At 43.6% G+C, this 19,055-nt stretch overlaps 1 protein-coding gene across 11 annotated transcripts in view; it reads right to left on the reverse strand.

Annotated features, from left to right (window-relative positions):
• Nucleotides 1-3,360: 3,360 nt before the first annotated feature.
• The window catches only part of LOC109892774 (drebrin), a 90,416-nt gene continuing 74,721 nt past the window's right edge, over nucleotides 3,361-19,055 (reverse strand). For 4 of the 11 annotated variants that reach the window (XM_020485543.2, XM_020485544.2, XM_031826678.1 and 1 more), the window contains exons 6-15: nucleotides 16,803-16,880; nucleotides 15,924-16,075; nucleotides 15,776-15,833; nucleotides 14,843-14,899; nucleotides 14,355-14,469; nucleotides 13,052-13,180; nucleotides 10,185-10,298; nucleotides 6,548-6,996; nucleotides 5,977-6,067; nucleotides 3,361-5,736 (exon numbers count right to left, since the gene is read on the reverse strand). In XM_020485543.2, coding sequence (XP_020341132.1) covers nucleotides 5,684-5,736; nucleotides 5,977-6,067; nucleotides 6,548-6,996; nucleotides 10,185-10,298; nucleotides 13,052-13,180; nucleotides 14,355-14,469; nucleotides 14,843-14,899; nucleotides 15,776-15,833; nucleotides 15,924-16,075; nucleotides 16,803-16,880 — 1,296 coding nt within the window. In that variant the 3' untranslated portion in view covers nucleotides 3,361-5,683. The remainder of the gene's footprint in view (nucleotides 5,737-5,976; nucleotides 6,068-6,547; nucleotides 6,997-10,184; nucleotides 10,299-13,051; nucleotides 13,181-14,354; nucleotides 14,470-14,842; nucleotides 14,900-15,775; nucleotides 15,834-15,923; nucleotides 16,076-16,802; nucleotides 16,881-19,055) is intronic. The other 7 variants (XM_031826685.1, XM_020485545.2, XM_031826684.1 and 4 more) reach the window with 2 other exon arrangements.

A 19,055-nucleotide genomic window follows, 5' to 3' on the forward strand; every position in this document is an offset into this window, starting at 1 on the left:
ATCATAAGATTTCCTTTCTCTCCCTCTCTGGGTTGTAAATTACTTCCTAATGGTTGCAATCTGTCCATCAGTGAAGCGTTTCATCGAGATTGTAAATCCATTTCTCTCTTTCTCTCCCTCTCCATCTCAAGCTACTCATCAGGCTAGATGTGACTGTGAAACACTCCTTCACATTGCCATGTGGGTGCTACAGTACATACAGCAGACACCATTACAGAAAATTGAAACAGTCATGGTAGCAAGGCAAACCCATCACCATGCAGCAATTGCAGACACAGGATTTTCTTTCCTTATTTCCTCAAATATTATTTAGCTATTCATGGCTTTCTCTCTCTCTCGCTCTTTCATAATATCTGAGCCCTTCTCTCGGCACCACTGGTGTTTTGAATGACATTCAGACAGCTCCTCTTCGTTGAGCTTTGGAAGACGCTTTAAACAAGTGCTTTCCCTTGTCACTCACAACCAATTATATCTTGGGAAATTTTCACAGCTAGTGTGATTAAGCGCTGAATTCAATCCATGGAGCTGATGATCAGCGTTACAGCATGATTACATTTAAAGGCAATGTTCCCCATCAGCGGAGACTGCATTCACAGTAAACCCTGCATATGTCGGCTTAATCTGAAATTACCTTCATATTTTGATCACGCAGTCGTGCCCCAGATGCTTTTGCAGGGGAAAAATCTGAAAAAATCTGGGAAAATTTGTGAGATATGAACAATAGTGCGTTGATTGCATCAAGGCCAAAGTATTTCCTTCTTCTGAATCCATCCAATACGGACCCCTTTTACTACCCTTCTCAGCCTATGAGGAACCATGTTACCCACCAAGGTCCACCTCTTTGTTATTAGCTGTTATGTAAACCCAATTCAATCACATTATGTAACCACTGAAATTAATGCATTATTTGATGGGCTTACCTGGCAGTACCCTTGAGATGCTTGGACAAATTAGGAAGCTTGTCAGCTTGGTTCGGTCCTCAAGGACGCTCGAGTTAGGGAATTGGATTGGAGGTCTTCAATCCAAGGAACACCACCATTACAGTATGGGGCACAGCAGGTTATACAAATGTGCAGGTAGGAAACATACAGTACCCAACAGAAGGAGAGAGATGGAGAGACCGGAGGGGGAGAGAGAGAAAAAGGGGTGAGAGGAGAAAGAGAGCATGAGAGAAAGCTACTTGAGGCCATTCCTGTAAATAGAGAATGTTATTACTGAGAGGTAAAAAAAAGTATTGCAGTTTGAAGTGAGGGGCAATAGGGGAATGTCAAAGAGCACTTATTTATATATTAAGGTAGTTGTGGTTATCTTGAAACCTAAAATTTAGGCCGTCCATTAAATTTATTCCAGATGCTGTTTTTTGTGTGGTTTTTTTACAGTATACAATTGCATTTAGACAATCATTTTGAGAGCTTAGGAGTGTTCCTTTTTTGGAACAACCAATTTAATCTGATTATCATGGCCCCTGAATGTACAGATTCATGATAAGTGTAACTGAAAATGAACACAATTTAATTTGAGGTGTTTCTATCCATGCTTGAATGTAGAAGTAAATGTTAAATATTATTTTGCCAAATGTTTTTTCTGTTTAAATCACACGTCATATACAGTCTTCTTGATTGATTGACAATTGCTTCTGATTGCTGTCATGCCTGGATTCCAGTCGCTTATTTAATTGTACAACTGTTATTTTGTTTATGCAGTTTATTTTCTTTTTCCCCTCCTCCGCCACAGAAGGAAAAGACAGAGGTGTAAAACTGTCATCCTTCCTCTGTTGGCCTATGTGTTGCTTGGCAACCACCAGGCCAGAGTGCTAGCTCAGAGTTTGTTTACATAGAGTGAATGGGAACGTCAGCTGTGTGGCCAGTGCTGAACATAGTCAGAGCACAATGGATATGGGCCACTGGGCAAGGTTACATGGCTTCTAGCTACTAGTGTGGGACTGGGACTGTCAGACAGAGTTTCCCATCTCCTAACCCAGGGGTCACTCAACACAGTTGGAACTGGACCCATATCATAGAGAATGAGAGGCCTCTAGTGGCCAATAGGTATTAGCATTTGCAGCGCCATTGAGTGCTTCCACCACTTTAATATAGTCAACTGGGTGGGACTTCCAATTTCCTTGGCTGGTCCATTCTGGTGACCCTGTTGGAGTCGTGACCAACTGGGTTATGAGGAGGGATCAGTCAATTGTGAAGAAGAAAATGGACTACTTCAAAATTGAGATTTCTTTAATAGGGTTGCATATGCTGTCACAGATGCTTTAACAGTACAAAGATGAGTCCTCTACCTCTGTGCCCGGGTACATCAACTGTCTAGCTGGCAATGTGGCAGCCATTTTGAGGAGCTCAATAAAATGCCCTGATAGAATGGACCGTTCCTCTAACATTGGGTTGGCATCACTGTGGTATATCCATCATTTGAGGAATTCAAACAGACATGTATTTACCATCCAAGGAAGCATATTATTCCAGACAGGCTACAGATTGATATGGCTTATAGCAGAACGTGGCCCTGCCATAGTATGGACTCTCTGACACCTCCTCACAAATACATACCTGTTCCGCTGTGACTGTCTGTACAGCATGTAGCATGCAAAGTGTTCTGTATACATCTGACTGCAGGAGCTGTTCTCTGTTAGTTCTCTCCTACATCTGCTGCTACTACTGTATTGTATGGAATGCATAGCAAAAATGTCCCCCTACTACCTATATAGTACTTTTGACTAGGGCCCATAGGAACTATATAGGGAATAGGGTGCCATTTGGGACACAACATATGTGTTCTATGTATACCTGTGAGAAAGGGGCTTCATAGTCATAGTCCAGTTATGGTTCTAAGTCAATGGTACCAACATCTCTTTAATAAAATGCAGTTGAATAAAAATATAGATTAAAAACAAACATGACAAGTGTGTTTGACAGATTCGTGTTTCAATGTGGCTGGATGTTTTGTGTTCATGATCATACCTGCTTTGAAGAGATTATTTGATTGCTAGATCATTTAAATGTTAAAAAAAAATGGAACTTCCAACAATATATGCTATAAGATTCCCTGACCAAGACGGATGTCACGTTGCAGGGATGCCAATGTTCATTCTAATGTTCTATTTAACTCTATGATGCTAGAACACATTTTTATTTACAATGATGGCCTACCGGGGAACAGTGGGTTAACTGCCTTGTTCAGGTGCAGAACGACAAGTTTTACCATGTCAGCTCAGGGATTCGGTCCAGCAACCTTTTGGTTACTGTCCCAATGCTCTAACCACTAGGCTACCTGCTGCCCCAGTTGTACAACTGGATTGGGGAGGAGTGGGAAAAAAGAAAACATGTTCAAATCAAAACTCTGAAGTCATCGTTTGGAGGTTTTTAAGTCTTTTATTAACATACATCAGCACCTAGCATGTCACAAAAGATCTTGCGCTTATTTAAAAAAAACAGTGTGTGAGAAGCGGACGCAAAAGAGGGAAGATAATCTTTTTATTTCGATCTTTTAAATAAAAAGAGATCAGTAAAGCCAAGGAACAGCTAAGCCTTGCTTTGGGTCGAGTATTAGGGGTAGTAGTAGAGTAGTAGTCTCCTAGTAGTGCAATAGGGAGAGAATAATAATCACTAACCAGGAGGTTATCAGAGTGAAGAAGTATACATTGAACTGATGTGGAAACGGTGTCAGTTACTGCTAAAGATGCAGGTTGGTCGGCTCTTACCAAGCATGAGGTGATTCTCATATACATAAAAGGCTGCGAGGGATATGGAATCCCACCACGACTCACATTTCAAATCTCTCTTCAAAGAAACTTCATTTAAAAATCTCACTCAATCCCACAACAAGCCTCAATTCAAAGTGTCATAATCATAAGGGCCACAATGACCCCCCCCAAAAAAGTGTTAGTCGATCATTAGTTGTATATTACTAAATATCAAACACTATTTACAGGACAGAAAAACTACATTGTTTTTTTTCTTTCTTATTGCTTGCTGATTCCCACTCAGAACTCTGTGGTAAGAACATAGAGATATAACAATATAGAACTGTTCTAGCTCTATGAATAAGAATGACAGGATTTATTTAGAATCAGATCAGAGGTGTGGAATCTCAGAAATGAAACTACCCTTGAACAGTAACAATAATAAACAACCTCTAGATCATATGAAGGAAGACTGAGACAGACAGTCTACAAGCCGTGTGTGTGTGGGGGTGGGGGTGTGTGGGGTGGGGGGGATAATGAGTCTTGATGATCAAAATCATTTCTAAGGCCTATGTGCAAAGCTAGTCTACTGTACTGTTTCTCATTTTAGGGGTGAAATCAGAACTGAGATGACTGGGTGAAAGTCAAGCAGGGAATGAGACCTGTGCAAAAACAACATAGTCCCAATGGTAGAATTACAATAGTGCCTCTGAGGCCATCAAGGGGGCGCATGTGAACGACATCATTTTAAAAGAAGGACGAGGGAAATTTAAACAGATGGAATGCAAAAGAATAGTGAATTTGTGTCTACTGAAAAGAAGGGTATCATGTCATACAGCAGAGACTAGTGTGGCAGCTCTCCAACAACCTTAGCACAAGACACACTGTTCCGTTCATAGTGCCACAACGTGTGACGAATGTCCTCGTTCCCATCTGAGTACTCTAGATATAGTTATTGCCTAGTTTTCACTGGAGACGAAACAAAATGAGACTACAGCTATGGCCATGATTCAAAGATCCTGAATATTAATTTCTAGTACACTTTTAATAGGTAGTAAAAAATATACACATTTTCTTCTAGTCTGATTTTATGCTGGGATAGCACTAATACTTTCCCAGCAGAAAAACAGACTAGGGGAAAATGTGTGTATGCCAACAATAAACAATAAGAAACTATGATAGATATTCCTTTTCAAAGTGACTTGCACATATATATATATTTTAGGGTTTTACTATGATATAGTACAATAGTACTGCTATCCCAGCCTGTACTATGATGTCTGCCATGCCTTTGTCTGGTTCCCCGCTCCTGCTCTATCTGTCTACAGTGGATTACGAGTCCCATGGTCCCATGGCCAAACTGACACATTGAAAAATTCAGGATTACACTTGGCACCATTTCCTCTCTGATCCCCCTCGCCCTTCCCCCAGGCACCGTGCCCACTTGGATCCCCAACCAGGGGTGAGGTTAGGTCCCCTAGGCCTCAGGGGAGAGGGCCAGAGCAGGGCAACTCTTGGCACTAGGGAGGGTGGAAGGTGGGGCCCAGGGTTGGGGGAGAGAGGAGGAGGGGGCTGTGGTAGGAATAATTGTGATTGCTCACAAAAGGGTTTGCTCTAACTTTTAATAGGCTACCTGTCTGGTACAGGAGTCATATCTGCTGTAGAAGACACAGACGTGAGCTACTGAGCTGTGTATATAAGTACGCAAGAAAGTAGTTCTCACTCTCTGCTATTTACTCTACATAGCAAATAAGGAGAAATATAAGAAATACATTTTAAAAAACAAGAGCTCATCATCAACCAATTAGCATCTCTAACAATAACTCGACAACCTTTTCGGTGGCTAACATTTTTTTGTTTTATTCTAGAACATTATACAGATTTTTTTTTTTAATGCAAGACTTGTTATTATTACTTTTAAAAAAACAGTTTCGTCATTGATGATGCGTTGTTTCTACTTCCCTCCACCGGACTGTTCTACTCCGCCATCGTCTAGTCGCTGTCCTCCATTACAGGGTCCGTGTCCCAGCATGTGATGTCAATCTCTGTACACACACAGTGCATAGATAAACATCCACAAATCCACTGGGTCAATCTTTGCACACACACACACACGTTTTAGTATTTTCATCAAGGGTGTCTTACAATATGTCAAAGAAGGAGGCAGAAACAACCACATACCATAACCATCATCACACATCAAACGGTCTTCAAAAATAAGTGTGACAGCAGTTCTTAAAAAAACGTGTTTCTGACTTCGCCAAACATGAAGCTCTCTCACTCACCTGGTGGCTTGTTATAAAACACTGGCGTCGGGTTCATTTTAGCAGAGCAGTCCTCCTCCTCCTGCGATTGGCTGAAGTAACCCTCGCTCGCCTGCACAGGCAGACAGATTAGTTAATAACAGTATCGTCTCAGCATAGACATTTTCCTCCAGCTATGCCATCACAAGGGTACACGGTTCAGTATACTGCATGTACAGTACAGTCTGGGTTATCTTGGGGCAATTCGTATAATCCAGTGCTGTACTGTGTGTGTTTGTGTATCTCTGTGTGTATCAATCTTTGTTCCATATCAGGAACACAGAACAGACTTCCATCCTCTCCGAACCAGCAGCACTCACTACTGCCGATGTAGAATGCATTTACTGCCATCTTGTGGCCCATAATATTATCACTTTAGAAAAAGGAGAGATTCAATAAAGGCATTCAAAGTAAACAACTCACAACAAGTCATAAACCCCACATATGAAATACAGGAAAATGTGTTCAATGTTAATTACATTCTGGTTATCAAAGTAGTTTCAAAGTAACTACATGGCATAAGGCTAACATAATGTAAAGTTGTCGTAATGACCTGAGTCCCTTCTTTGAGCAGGGTCTCCCCATTGGTCATCAGCTGAGTGTCATCTGAAGCATGCTGCAGTGCATGCTGGTAGCTCAGGGTCATATCGTGGGTCCCAGCCACATCCACCAGGCTGGAGGGCTCGTCCTCAGCACCCCCGGGGCCCCCCGGGTAGAATGGTACATCTCCCATCTCGTCGAAGCTCAGCAGGGGCTGGACTCGCCCTCCAGGAGGCAGGGCCTGAGAGGGGGCGGAGCCTGTGGCAGGACTGCTGTCCCATAGGTCCACCAGGGGGTCTGCAGCAGTGGGTGCAGGAAGGGGCCTGAAACCTGAGAAGGGGTCGTAGTCGTCCGAGGTTGAGGACGGGGCTTGGGAGTCTGGGCGGGTCTGGGGGGCCACGCTCTGAACGGGCTTGGTGGGAGTGGACTCCTGGACTGGGCCTGGCTGCTGCTTCGGCTCACCTGGAGGGGAGGGAGAAAGGGAATGATATCAAAAGTTATCAATAAGCCCTGATAGGAGACAAAGCGAAACAGTCCAACGATCATTCATTTTTAAAACAAACTATAGAAAGTTGGTTGCAATTTCAGTTTAATCCACCAGAAAAAACAGAACAAATAAAACAACAAATATTATGGTTAAACTCAAATATACTAATTGATAAACTTAAAATAAATAAATGGTACAATCTTTGTAAATGATATCATAAAGAGGACTAGTGGAGCTGTCACATGCAGCTGACAAAAATATATGGAAACGTCTGCGCTACCCAAAATTACAACCAACTAATTAAAGAATTACCGCAAAAGTGGAAGCGGGAGAAAGAAAGGAACTTGTCTGTCTGCTCTGCATTAAAGACCGATTGTTTAAAGAATATTGTGATAAATAAAAAAGTATACCAGTTTATTTTAAGGGACAAAAAATGGACAGCTGTGCCATACAGATTGCAAAATAGTTAGGAAGAGATCGAGTCAAAACTACGGATTTTTCCATTTAAATTATAATACAAAATTCATGCAACCAATAGAACGTTATATACAGTGCCTTCGGAAAGTACCCAGACCCCTTGACCTTTTCCACATTTTGTTACGTTACAGCCTTATTCTAAAATGTATTTAATTTTTATGTATATATATATATATATATATAAAAAAATATACATTTTTACAATGTATAAAGCTAAATATATATATATACACACAAACATGTTACAAGTATTCAGACCCTTTAAATCAGTACTTTGTTGAAGCACCTTTGGCAGCGATTACAGCATCGAGTCTTCTTGGGTCTGAAGCTACAAGCTTGGCACACCTGGTTTGGGGAGTTTCACCCGTTCTTCTCTGCAGATCCTCTTAAGCTCTGTCAGGTTGGATGGGGAGCATTGCTGCATAGATATTTTCAGGTATCTCCAGAGATGTTCGATCAGGTTCTAGTCTGGGCTCTGGCTGGGCCACTCAAGGACATTGAGACTTGTCCTGAAGCCACTCCTGCGTTGTCTTGGCTGTGCGCTTAGGGTCGTTGTCCTGTTAGAAGGTGAACCTTTGCCCTAGTCTGAGGTCCTGAGCGCTACTGAGCAGGTTTTCATCAAGGATATCTCTGTACTTTGCTCTGTTCATCTTTGCCTCGATCCTGACTATTCTACCAGTACCTGCTGCTGAGAAACATCCACACAGCAGGATTCTGCCACCACCATGCTTCATCGTAGGAATGATGTCAGGTTTCCTCCAGATGTGAAACTTGGCATTCAGGCCAAAGAGTTCAATCTTGGTTTCATCAGACCAGAGAATCTTGTTTCACATGGCCTGAGAGTCTTAACTTTTGGCAAACTCCAAGTGGGCTGTCATGTGCCTTATACTGAGAAGGTGCTTCTGCCTGGCCACTCTACCGTAAAGGCCTGATTGGGGGAGTGCTGCAGAGATATTTGTCCTTCTGGAAGGTTCTTCCATCTCCACAGAGGAACTCTGGAGCTCTGTCAGAGTGACCATCGGGTTCTTCGTCACCTCCCCTCCCCGGGTGGCCAGCTCTAGGAAGAGTCTTGGTGGTTCCAAACTTCTTCCTTTTAAGAATTATGGAGGCCACTGTGTTCTTGGGGACATTCAATGCTGCAGAAATGTTTTGGTAATCTTCCCCTGATCTGTGCCTCGACACAATCATGTCTCGGAAATCTACAGACAATTCCTTCGACCTCATGGCTTGGTTCTTGCTCTGACATGCACGGTCAACTGTGGGACTTTATATAGACAGGTGTGTGCCTTTACAAATCATTTCCAATCAATTTAATTTACCACAGGTGGACTCCAATCATGTTGTAGAAACATCAAGGATAATCAATGGAAACAGGATGCACCGGAGCTCAATTTCTAATCTCATAGCAAAGGGTCTGAATACTTATGTAAATAAGGTAACTTTTTATTTATTTAATAGATTTGCACACATTTCTAAAAACCTGTTTTGCCTTTGTCAATATGGGGTATTGACTTGTATTTTATTTTAAATTTAAAATGAATTTTAGAAAAAGGCTGTAACTTAACAAAATGTGGAAAAGGTCAAGGGGTCTGAATACTTTCCGAAGGCACTGGAGATGGGGGATACCGCCACCCCAGCTCTGCAGATTTTGCTGTTAAGTGACAGAATCATTAGATCATTTGTTTTGGTACTGTCCCATATGTAGCTTGTTGTTGGTCGCAGGTTCAGGAATGGCTGAAGAATTGAAACATTTACCTGGAGATAACTGCAAATAGCACTGCTGGGGGATTTGAAAAGTCACACTCACTCGATCGATCGATAATACTAATAATAATTGAATTTTTGTGAAACATCACAGGACAGTTGAAATATATATGGCAAATAGAAGTGGATAATGGTCAGAGACAGATGGGAGGGGTTCAGAGACAGATGGGAGGGGTTCAGAGACAGATGGGAGGGGTTCAGAGACAGATGGGAGGGGTTCAGAGACAGATGGGAGGGGTTCAGAGACAGATGGGAGGGGTTCAGAGACAGATGGGAGGGGTTCAGAGACAGATGGGAGGGGTTCAGAGACAGATGGGAGGGGTTCAGAGACAGATGGGAGGGGTTCAGAGACAGATGGGAGGGGTTGAATGGAGCTGAATGATGGGACTAAAACAAACAAAAGTCCGTAAAATGTACAGTGCATTCATTCGGAAAGCCTTATTTTAAAATGGATTACATTATATTCCCCCCCCCATCAATCTACACACAATACCCCATAGTCTACAGTATATGAATCAGAGCGCCACTGGGGCCTAGAGACATGAGCAGGGGAGGCCTGGGCAAACACAGTCCCAGTGTGTGTGGGTGTGTGTGTTTTTGTATGGGATAAATAATAGCCACGCTGTATCACAACCGGCTGTGATTGGGAGTCCCATAGGGCGGCGCACAATTGGCTCAGCATTGTCCGGATTAGGGTTTGGTCGGGGTAGGCCGTCATTGTAAATAAAAGTGTGTTTTTAACTGACTTGTCTAGTTAAATAAAGGTAAAAAACAAAAAATTGCCAACAGGCCAGGGCTCTCAATAGTTTTAAATGTTAACATTAACCATGTACAAAGTGGCATATAGCAACATAATCAAACAGAAAACAACTATTTAAGTCCTTGTTAGGCCCCAGTATAACACAACTCTGTCCAGTCTTACCCCACTCGTTCCGGCTGTCGTCCTCTGCCTCCTGGATGGGTGTGGTGACTATTTTAGGGATAGGCGTTGTGGATGTGCCCATGCTGTGGTCTGAGCTCCCTTCATCATCACCATCTGGAGGAAGGTCAGACAACACACATTGAGAGGGAAGACCACCACAACTTCCCATAATCACCACCCAACATCACCATTGTGCAATACCTTTACTCACAATCAAAATGACACCTAACATTCAACGTCAACACAATAAACACCAACACAATAAAAAGAAAGCACTCCCCCACAATCAAAAGCACGTTCAAAAATGTTACCAAACACTAAACCCAGTCAAAAGGCCACCACAAAATCACATAATGAACACAATGAAATACCACCATTGGTCACAATAAGCACAATCAGGCTAGCCTGAACACTGCATTCAATTTCACACTGGAGATGACAACGGTGTAGTTATTCATTTCAATTAGCGACTTGAATGGTGCAACAGCAGCTGTATATCTGCTCAAGCACAAATGCAGCTGGGGATGAGATCATGTGACGCATGGGTGACATCCCTGGCGGCGGTGAAGCGTGGGTCCTTCCCAGCAGGCTTTTGTGCATATAGCTGTCAGTAAGCAGCAGCAACAGTCACTCCATAAGGGAGTCTTCTCTCCTCTCCAATACACGGCCTTCAATCAGTACTGTAGGTAGAAGTTGCCCCTAACCACTGATACAGGTCAGACATCCGATGATTATGATTAGCACGGAGTTAAAAGTAAGCTGATCCTAGATCTGGGCTTAGGGGCATCCTTCAACACCTCGCGCAAAAAGACAGTCAGATCTTCATGGTGATGTTGTCTTGATCTAAACAATGAATTCACCTGAAAGCAGAAATAGTGTGTGAGGGATGTCCATCAAAATGACACATTAAGTGATGTGGATAAATCTGTTTTTGAGTCAGCTAGTGATTCTCTGCTGTCTGTAATGCACATTGCAAAGAATGACCTGGGAGGAGATTTGACCTGAGGAGGGCGAATCTCGATGACAAAGAATTCATATCCATTCAACGAATAAACTCCAGCACATTATACAGGCTGATACACCAAACACAATTCCCTTCAATTCAATTTAGACCAGGAACTGCGGACACAATAACAGAACGTGCTCATGATTACTAAGAGCCAAAGCACCAACAAACAAACCATTGATAATGACCAACATCACTGTGACTGGGAGCAACAGGACATAAAGATGACTGACTGGTAATGATATACAGTGACTACAGCATCTTGCTTGGGTGGGGTTCCCACTTCACTACTAATCTAGGGGTCTTTCAATACTAAGAAGAGAGGACAGGATATTGTCCTGTCCTCATCACAGCTGAACCATTTAAAAACACAGTTTCAGTTTAAGGGGGGAAATATTTCACATGCAGAGGTGAAAAGTACAGGCTGAATTTCATGGTGGTACAGGAATCCCTTTGCAGGAAAACCTTTGACATATCTAGGGTGTTGGGTCTAGTAGGAACCAGTTGGAATTGGTTGGCCACCCTCACCAGAGCTGCCTTCACAGACAGACCATACAACATTAAGACACAGTACAGTTCCAGTACAATACTCCACATAGGTCAGAGGTAACATCCATAGCGTTCACACAGGGCCCACAACACAAGCCCGGAGACCACAGGCAACACAAATGAACGAGCAGCTCGACGACGACATACACTCACAGGTCATAGTTCAGGAGGTATGCGAGGTATGTGTGTACGGGCAGAGCATCACAGTCCAGGAGTAGCATGAGAGCAGAAACAGGGTAGGGAGAAGGGGGTAAAGGTGGACAAGAAGTGAGATCGCCAAAACAAGTAATGAAGCATGGAACCTACTGTTTGCAGGTTTGGATAATTGTCCTCCTCTCCTCCAGGTGAAAGCCTGCCCAATAGGGTTTACTATGACTAGTCCCCTAACCATACTACCATCCCCACAACCCCTGGATAAAAGATCAGACCTCAGTGGACAACATATAAACATTGCGACCGAGAGGAATAATGGAGTAAACATCATTGGCGTGAAGGGGATGGAAGAGTTGATGCCGTTGACAAGATAGTGTGTTAGTACGTTAGGATAGTTAGTACTAAGATTAATTTGTGATAGGATATATAAGAGGCAATAGTAGGCCGAACTAAGGGCCATGATCAACACAGCTCTTTGATAGATACAGCCATCATCAAGGGGGCTCCCAAGTGGCGCAGCGGTCTAAGGCACTGATTTTCAGTGCTAGAGGCATCACTACGTGTTGTTGTATGTGTCGAACTGCTTTGCTTTATCTTGGCCAGGTCGCAGTTGTAAATGAGAACTTGTTCTCAACTAGCCTACCTGGTTAAATAAATAAATACAATTAAAAGTGTTTATTTATTATTTATTTTTTTAATCAGCAAGACAACTAAAAGCACACTGCACCAGAGTGGGAGTGCAGAGAAAGAGGCCAAACCAGGAGCGTGCTGACTGACTGAGACACCACCTGTAATGGGATCTGTCATCACACTGGGAGGACTTTTAGCACAGAGCACCGTGGGTTTTAGCACACTGCACAGCCACCCATCTCCTACAGACAGTCCCAACATGGTCCACTTTACCATGGGTATCTATATCACATGCTCACCAAGGACTCAAAATAGAATAGAGCATGTCAGGCCCAGGTTAGCTAACAGTAGTGCTGAGCTAGCGGGGGTGAGAAAGGATGGGGTAGGAGAGAGGCTGAGTTTGCCACAGAAGCTTTAGGGTGGGGTTCGTGGTGAAGGATTGGGGGTGAGTGTCCTCTACTGTGGTCCTGTGAGGGTGGGGGGGGGGGTCTCCATGTCCTCCCTGCTCCTCCTCCTGTCCAGTACCTACCGGGTGCAGTGGGCTGCAGCCTCGCATGTGGCGGGGTGCAGAGGGGGGGCGGACTGGGCTCGCTGGGACTGTGCTGCTGCTTCAAGAACGGGCTGTCCAAACGGCCTGGTAACGGGCTGTCCAAACGGCCTGACAAAAGACAGGGCCCAGGGCGACACACGCACACGGAGCGGCACACACACACACACACACACGGAGCGACACACACACGGAGCGACACACACACACACACACGGAGCGACACACACACACACACGGAGCGACACACACACGGAGCGACACACATACAGACGCAGGGAGGACAAGAAAAGACAAGATAGAGAGAGAGAGACAGGGAGAGTAGGAGGAAGACAGGAAGGAGAAAGTCAAGATAAAACGAGGTAAGGCCCAAGAGGATCCCCGTGAGAAGTGAAGGATTGTGGGGGAATGGGCATGGTCCCATATAAACCCATTAGTGAGGAGAGAAGAGGAGACACCCAAGAGAGGTTCCGGAGGAAGAACAGAGGGAGACACCAGAGGAATAAAACGTACAGATGGATGAATGGAGAGACAGACGACAAGACAAATAGACGCACAACCATGAATCAAACCAAAGAAGTGAGGTCAAAGAGAGAAAGGAAGAGAGAGTGGTTAGTGTGATAATGACACACTGTGGACAAAGTAGTGATGTAGTAGAAATGAGAAGCATTGTTCTTTGAAGTTATCCTCGTCTCCCTGTTCGTCTGCACCAAGCTCATTAATGATGGAGAAAGGAACTGAACATGGATTCAGTTCAGTATCTTCAGATGGACTTGGAATGCACACAGCTATAGTCCGTTATGAAAATATACCGTTGCTTGTAGACAGAAACAGATTGTTTCAGGAGATTCTTTGGTTGCTTGGGTTTGCAGGTGGACACGAGTCTTATTCAGTATGGAGACCCTCACCGAGTCAGGCACTTCTTCCAGTTTCCATTCAGCTCCACCTGGCTCCTTTGAGCCACTTGTTATCCATATCTATGTAGTCTGCAAGGGAACACTGCTGTCTCTCTTCTTCATCTGTCTTCAACTGGATTACTCCACATCTTCATCTGAATTCTACACCAACTGTTCTCCTGGCTTACAGATCTCTGTGGGATATACAGCTGTCTGGTCCAAAGGGCTCTGTCCACTACCAGTCATAACAGACACACTGGGGGGGGACAGTACAGTCCAGGGACTGAGGCAGGTGACGAGGTGAATGACAAGACGAATGGTGGTTTTGGTGACCCAAAGACATCCACCCACCCTCCCTCCCTCCCTCCCTCCCTCTCCTCTGGTCTTACCGGCCCTGTGGATAGAGACAGGAGAGACGTCCACACCAGTGGTCACAGCCTTCTCTTTCTGCTTAAAGAACTCCCTGGGATTGTCCGCCCGCTGGGCAATCAGGGCTTTCGCCTCCTGTCAACAAACAGACATACAGTACAACATTAAACAACTAGAACACACACGCACCCCTGTGAGACACACTCACATCACAGCATTTCTTTTACTCACAGAGTCAGACACACATATCCTAGTGTAGCCTGAGTTGTCCCACTAACACAGATCCAAAACCCAGGAGCACTACTGTCACAACGACACACATATACAGGCCATGAGTCTAAGATACAATGTGCTTTACTCGCTGTCTCAACTTAACACCGGAGAGAAGTGGGATACACAATCTTATATCATGGCAAAGTAAAGCAGGCTATTGCAAAACAAATCAGTCATTTCAGTGACGGTGTGTTTTGTAGTAGCAGTGTTTGTATGCTATGTTTTTTTAACCCACCTCCACTTCAGTCTCCTTGTTCTCTTTCTCCAGATCCTCATAGCTAGGTTCTGCTGTCTGCAGACAGCGAAAGAGCACGAGAAAGACAGAGATACAAGGAGAAAGAGTATAAAGTTTATATCTTCTACATCTGTCCAGCAGGGGGTAGCAGAGCCTACATGTCTAAATCCCAGTGATGTCATCCACCACTAGCAGGATTGCAGTAGGATTGTCTGGAAACAACAATAAAGAAGCATAAAAGATGTCCACCATTTCATACAACACATTAGTACATCATTACGTTCTCACTGCATGGCCTCACAGAAACACAGACATATAAGCAGGGTTCTCAGGGTTCTGAAAACAGAAGTATTGTTTTTTGCAGGAAGTGAGTATTAAAATAACAGTGGCTATAGTGGAATGGTAAGAGGAAGGAGATAAGTGAAAACGTTGTGGGACCCAATATTTGGAGAATAAATCTTGTTTCATGTTGTGTCAGGGTTAAAATATTAATGTTGATGCTACTATTGAATTAAAGTTGGATTTTTTTTTTAAACAGGAAATGTCATTCTTAATTTTTCTCCCTAGACAATATCAATGATTCATGAGTAGTCTCAAAATTAGATGAGAAATTAACTCTAAAAGCAGACTGCCTCTATCAGTGATGTGGAGTAACTAAGGCAAGACCCTCTTTGGCACAGAACAAAGAATATGCACACAGTACATACTCTGTTACCACACACACACACACTTTCTTAAAGAGTACAAATACTGGCCATGGCTCTTACTACAGTATGAATTCAGGAAGTAAACGTAAATACATATACTTTCAATGACCTCTAAAAAACTGTTGATTAAAAGATGTCACAAGTTTTTTTTTATTGAAATTTCTAAATCACTTCCTGAATTGACAGCCTTCAATTCAAATGGACTCCAGCCCTGACACACACTTACTATGAGGGGCTGGTTCCGTGTCCTCTCTTTGGCCTCCTCTTCCTCTTGCATCTTCTTTCTGCTCCACACACACACAAAGTTACCACATGGATCAATCACAAGAGTTTACAGTGATACTTCACATTACCCATAAGTCACGGTGGCCCACCTGTGTTCCTCAATTTGCCTCTCCCTTTCGCGGTACCTCTTCTCTCTATCCTCTTGCTCCTTCCTTTCCAGCTCCATTCTCTCCTCCTCAAATCGTTGCCTCTCCTCCGCAACCTTCTTCCGCTCCTCCTCCTTTCTCAACTCTTCTTCACGCTGGTACACACAAAGAACCAAGAAATATATTGTATTATTTGTTTAATAATTCATTAACTCTGCTGGAGTTTGGTGTAGCGGTTTCAGCTTCCGACTTCCGGACCACATATGCCCCCGTGGCGATGGGGGTTCGAGCCCCTCTGTACCCCTCTCTACATCGGTCTTCCTATCGGTACTGACACCTGTCCTGTCAAACAATCAAATATTTTAGAAAAAACTATTTCAATAATCCCTTTGAATTAGTAACTACATCATAAAATATCAAAGACTGAAATGCAAAACAGAACACTTGGCGTTGGTCCTATTGAGAGGAAGCTAAATCAACAGGCAATTTGTAAATGGAAATCTACTCAGATAAAGTTGCATTTCAGAGTTGAGTCTAACTTGCAGAGGGCAAAGCCGCCCCCTCATAATGATTCAAATTCAAATAACCTAAAGGACAGACAGCAATGGATGTCATATCGCATGAGTCTCATTGGCCAGTGGCAATGCTTCAGGAAGGGGGACATGGTTTGACTTTGTTTTGATCCTACTCCTACACACACTCAAATTGAAACCGCTATTCATGCGAACACTACTAGCCCGAGGAAAAGGTAGAGGGAAAAAAGATGGACGAATAACACTGCTGCTGCTCTTGTCTCCAGAGTCCTTGTTCCAGTCAAACTCCCCTCCCTCTTCTATCCCGCTTTTCCTTCCTCATGAAAGTTGGAATCATGTTCTTTCCTACCTTGGCCTGTTCCCAGAATTCCTCTCTATTGATCTTCTTCATCTCGATCTCTGCGTTGGTCTTGGTGTACACGGTGCCCTGAGCATTCGTCCAATAGAGAAAGAGCAGAGGGAAACAGGAAGTGGTCGGTTACAACCATTTGTCAAAGAGCCATGGCACAGTTCTGTGCCCTCCAAATCCTATTCCACCCCACCACCCTGTAACCAACAGGGTCAGACTAGACATATAGTGTCATATTTCTGTTCCACACACACCGTATCACTTATTGTACGCCACTACCTGGATATGAATTATATTCGTTATACAACTTTAACTTCTATGTATATCACGTATAAAAAGGGGGGAGTATCAGACCGTTTACATTAAGAGCAAAGAAAGCACTACGTGATTTATGATTCGGATAGAGAGAATAGTACAGCCTGTACTTGAATCCCTAAGGTGAGGGCCTTCAGAAAGTATTTGTACCCGTCACACTTGGTTGTGTTACAGCCTGAAATCAACATTGATTACATTGACACACAATACCCCATAATGACATTGAAAACATGTTTAGAATTGTTTGCAAATTTACTGAACATGAAATACAGACAAATACAGATAAACGTCCCTTTTTCAGGACCCGGTCTTTCAAAGATCATTAGTAAAAATCTAGATATCTTCATTGTAAAGGGTTTAAACACTGTTTCCAATGATTGTTCAATGAAGCATAAACAATTAATGGACATGCGCCTGTGGAACGGTCGTTAAGACACTAACAGCTTACAGACGGTAGGAAATTAAGGTCACAGTTATGACAACTTAGGGCACTAAAGAGGCCCTTCTACAGACTCTGAAAAACACCAAAAGAATGATGCCCAGGGTCCCTGCTCATCTGCGTGAATGTGCTTTAGGTATGCTGCAAGGAGAAATGAGGACTGCAGATGTGGACAGGGCAATAAATGGCAATGTCCGTACTGTGAGACGCCTAACACAGCGCTACAGGGAGACAGGATGGACAGCTGATCGTCCTCGCAGTGGCAGACCACGTGTAACAACACCTGCACAGGATCGGTACATCGGAACATCACACCTGCGGGACAGGTACAGGATGGCAACAACAACTGCCCGAGTTACACCAGGAACGCACAATCCCTCCATCAGTGCTCAGACTGTCCGCAATAGGCTGAGAGAGGCTGGACTGAGGGCTTGTAGGCCTGCTGTAAGGCAGGTCCTTACCAGACATCACCAGCAACAACGTCGCCTATGGGCACAAACCCACCGTCGCTGGATCAGACAGGACTGGCAAAAAGGTGCTCTTCACTGACGATGTTATTATTATTCAATGTCAGCTTTTTTGTTGTTGTACCCATCTACCAATAGGTGCCCTTCTTTGTGAAGTATTGGAAAACCTCCCTGGTCTTTGTGGTGGAATCTGTGTTTGACTGATGGACCTTGCAGATATCTCTGTAACCCACACATAGAGTTGAGGTAGTCATTCAAAAATCATGTTAAACACCATTATTGCACACAGTGTCCATGCAACTTATCATGTGACCTTTTTAAGCACATTTTTACTCCTGCTTTAGATTTTTTATGTCTAAAAACATAATTCCACTTTGACATTACGGGGTGTTGTGTGTAGGCCAGGGACAAAATATAAATGTTATCCATTTGAAATTCAGGCTGTAAAACGTGGAGAAAGTGAATACGTTCTGAAGCCACTGTGGATGTGATCCAGGTAGGCTGTTCAAAGTCCCCGTGTGACACTAAGCATGTTGAATACTAGAACCGCCTTTCCCATTGTAAAATACACATGATCTAGTGCATTTTGTTAGTGTCAACCTTCCAAGTTCTAGTTATTTGCTTCAACATGGTCATGTTTTGCCAACATTATCAGAATGTAATGCATCTTTAGCGTAGCGGCTAGCCTAACGTACTACTTCAGTTGTGTCCAGATAAACAGAGAGGGAATGAGGAAGGAGCCTGCTAGCTGTCCAGCTGAGTGACTCATTCCTTATTAACCCCCTAACACACAGTAAGGCCTATTGTCTCAGTTCCTAAACATTAACAAGGCCTCGCTCTCAGAGGCCCGTTCCAATGCTTTCTTTGCCTCTTCATCATCTTTCCCTCTCTTTCTCTTGCTTTTCTCTCTTTCTGTCTCTCTCCCTCTCTGAATCTCTCCCTCCCGCTCCCCTCTCTTTCTCTTGCTTTTCTCTCTTTCTGTCTCTCTCCCTCTCTGAATCTTTCCCTCCCGCTCCCCTCCTCTCTCCCTGT

Source organism: Oncorhynchus kisutch, linkage group LG6 (assembly GCF_002021735.2).
Source record: "Oncorhynchus kisutch isolate 150728-3 linkage group LG6, Okis_V2, whole genome shotgun sequence".
NCBI classification, from domain to species: domain Eukaryota; kingdom Metazoa; phylum Chordata; class Actinopteri; order Salmoniformes; family Salmonidae; genus Oncorhynchus; species Oncorhynchus kisutch.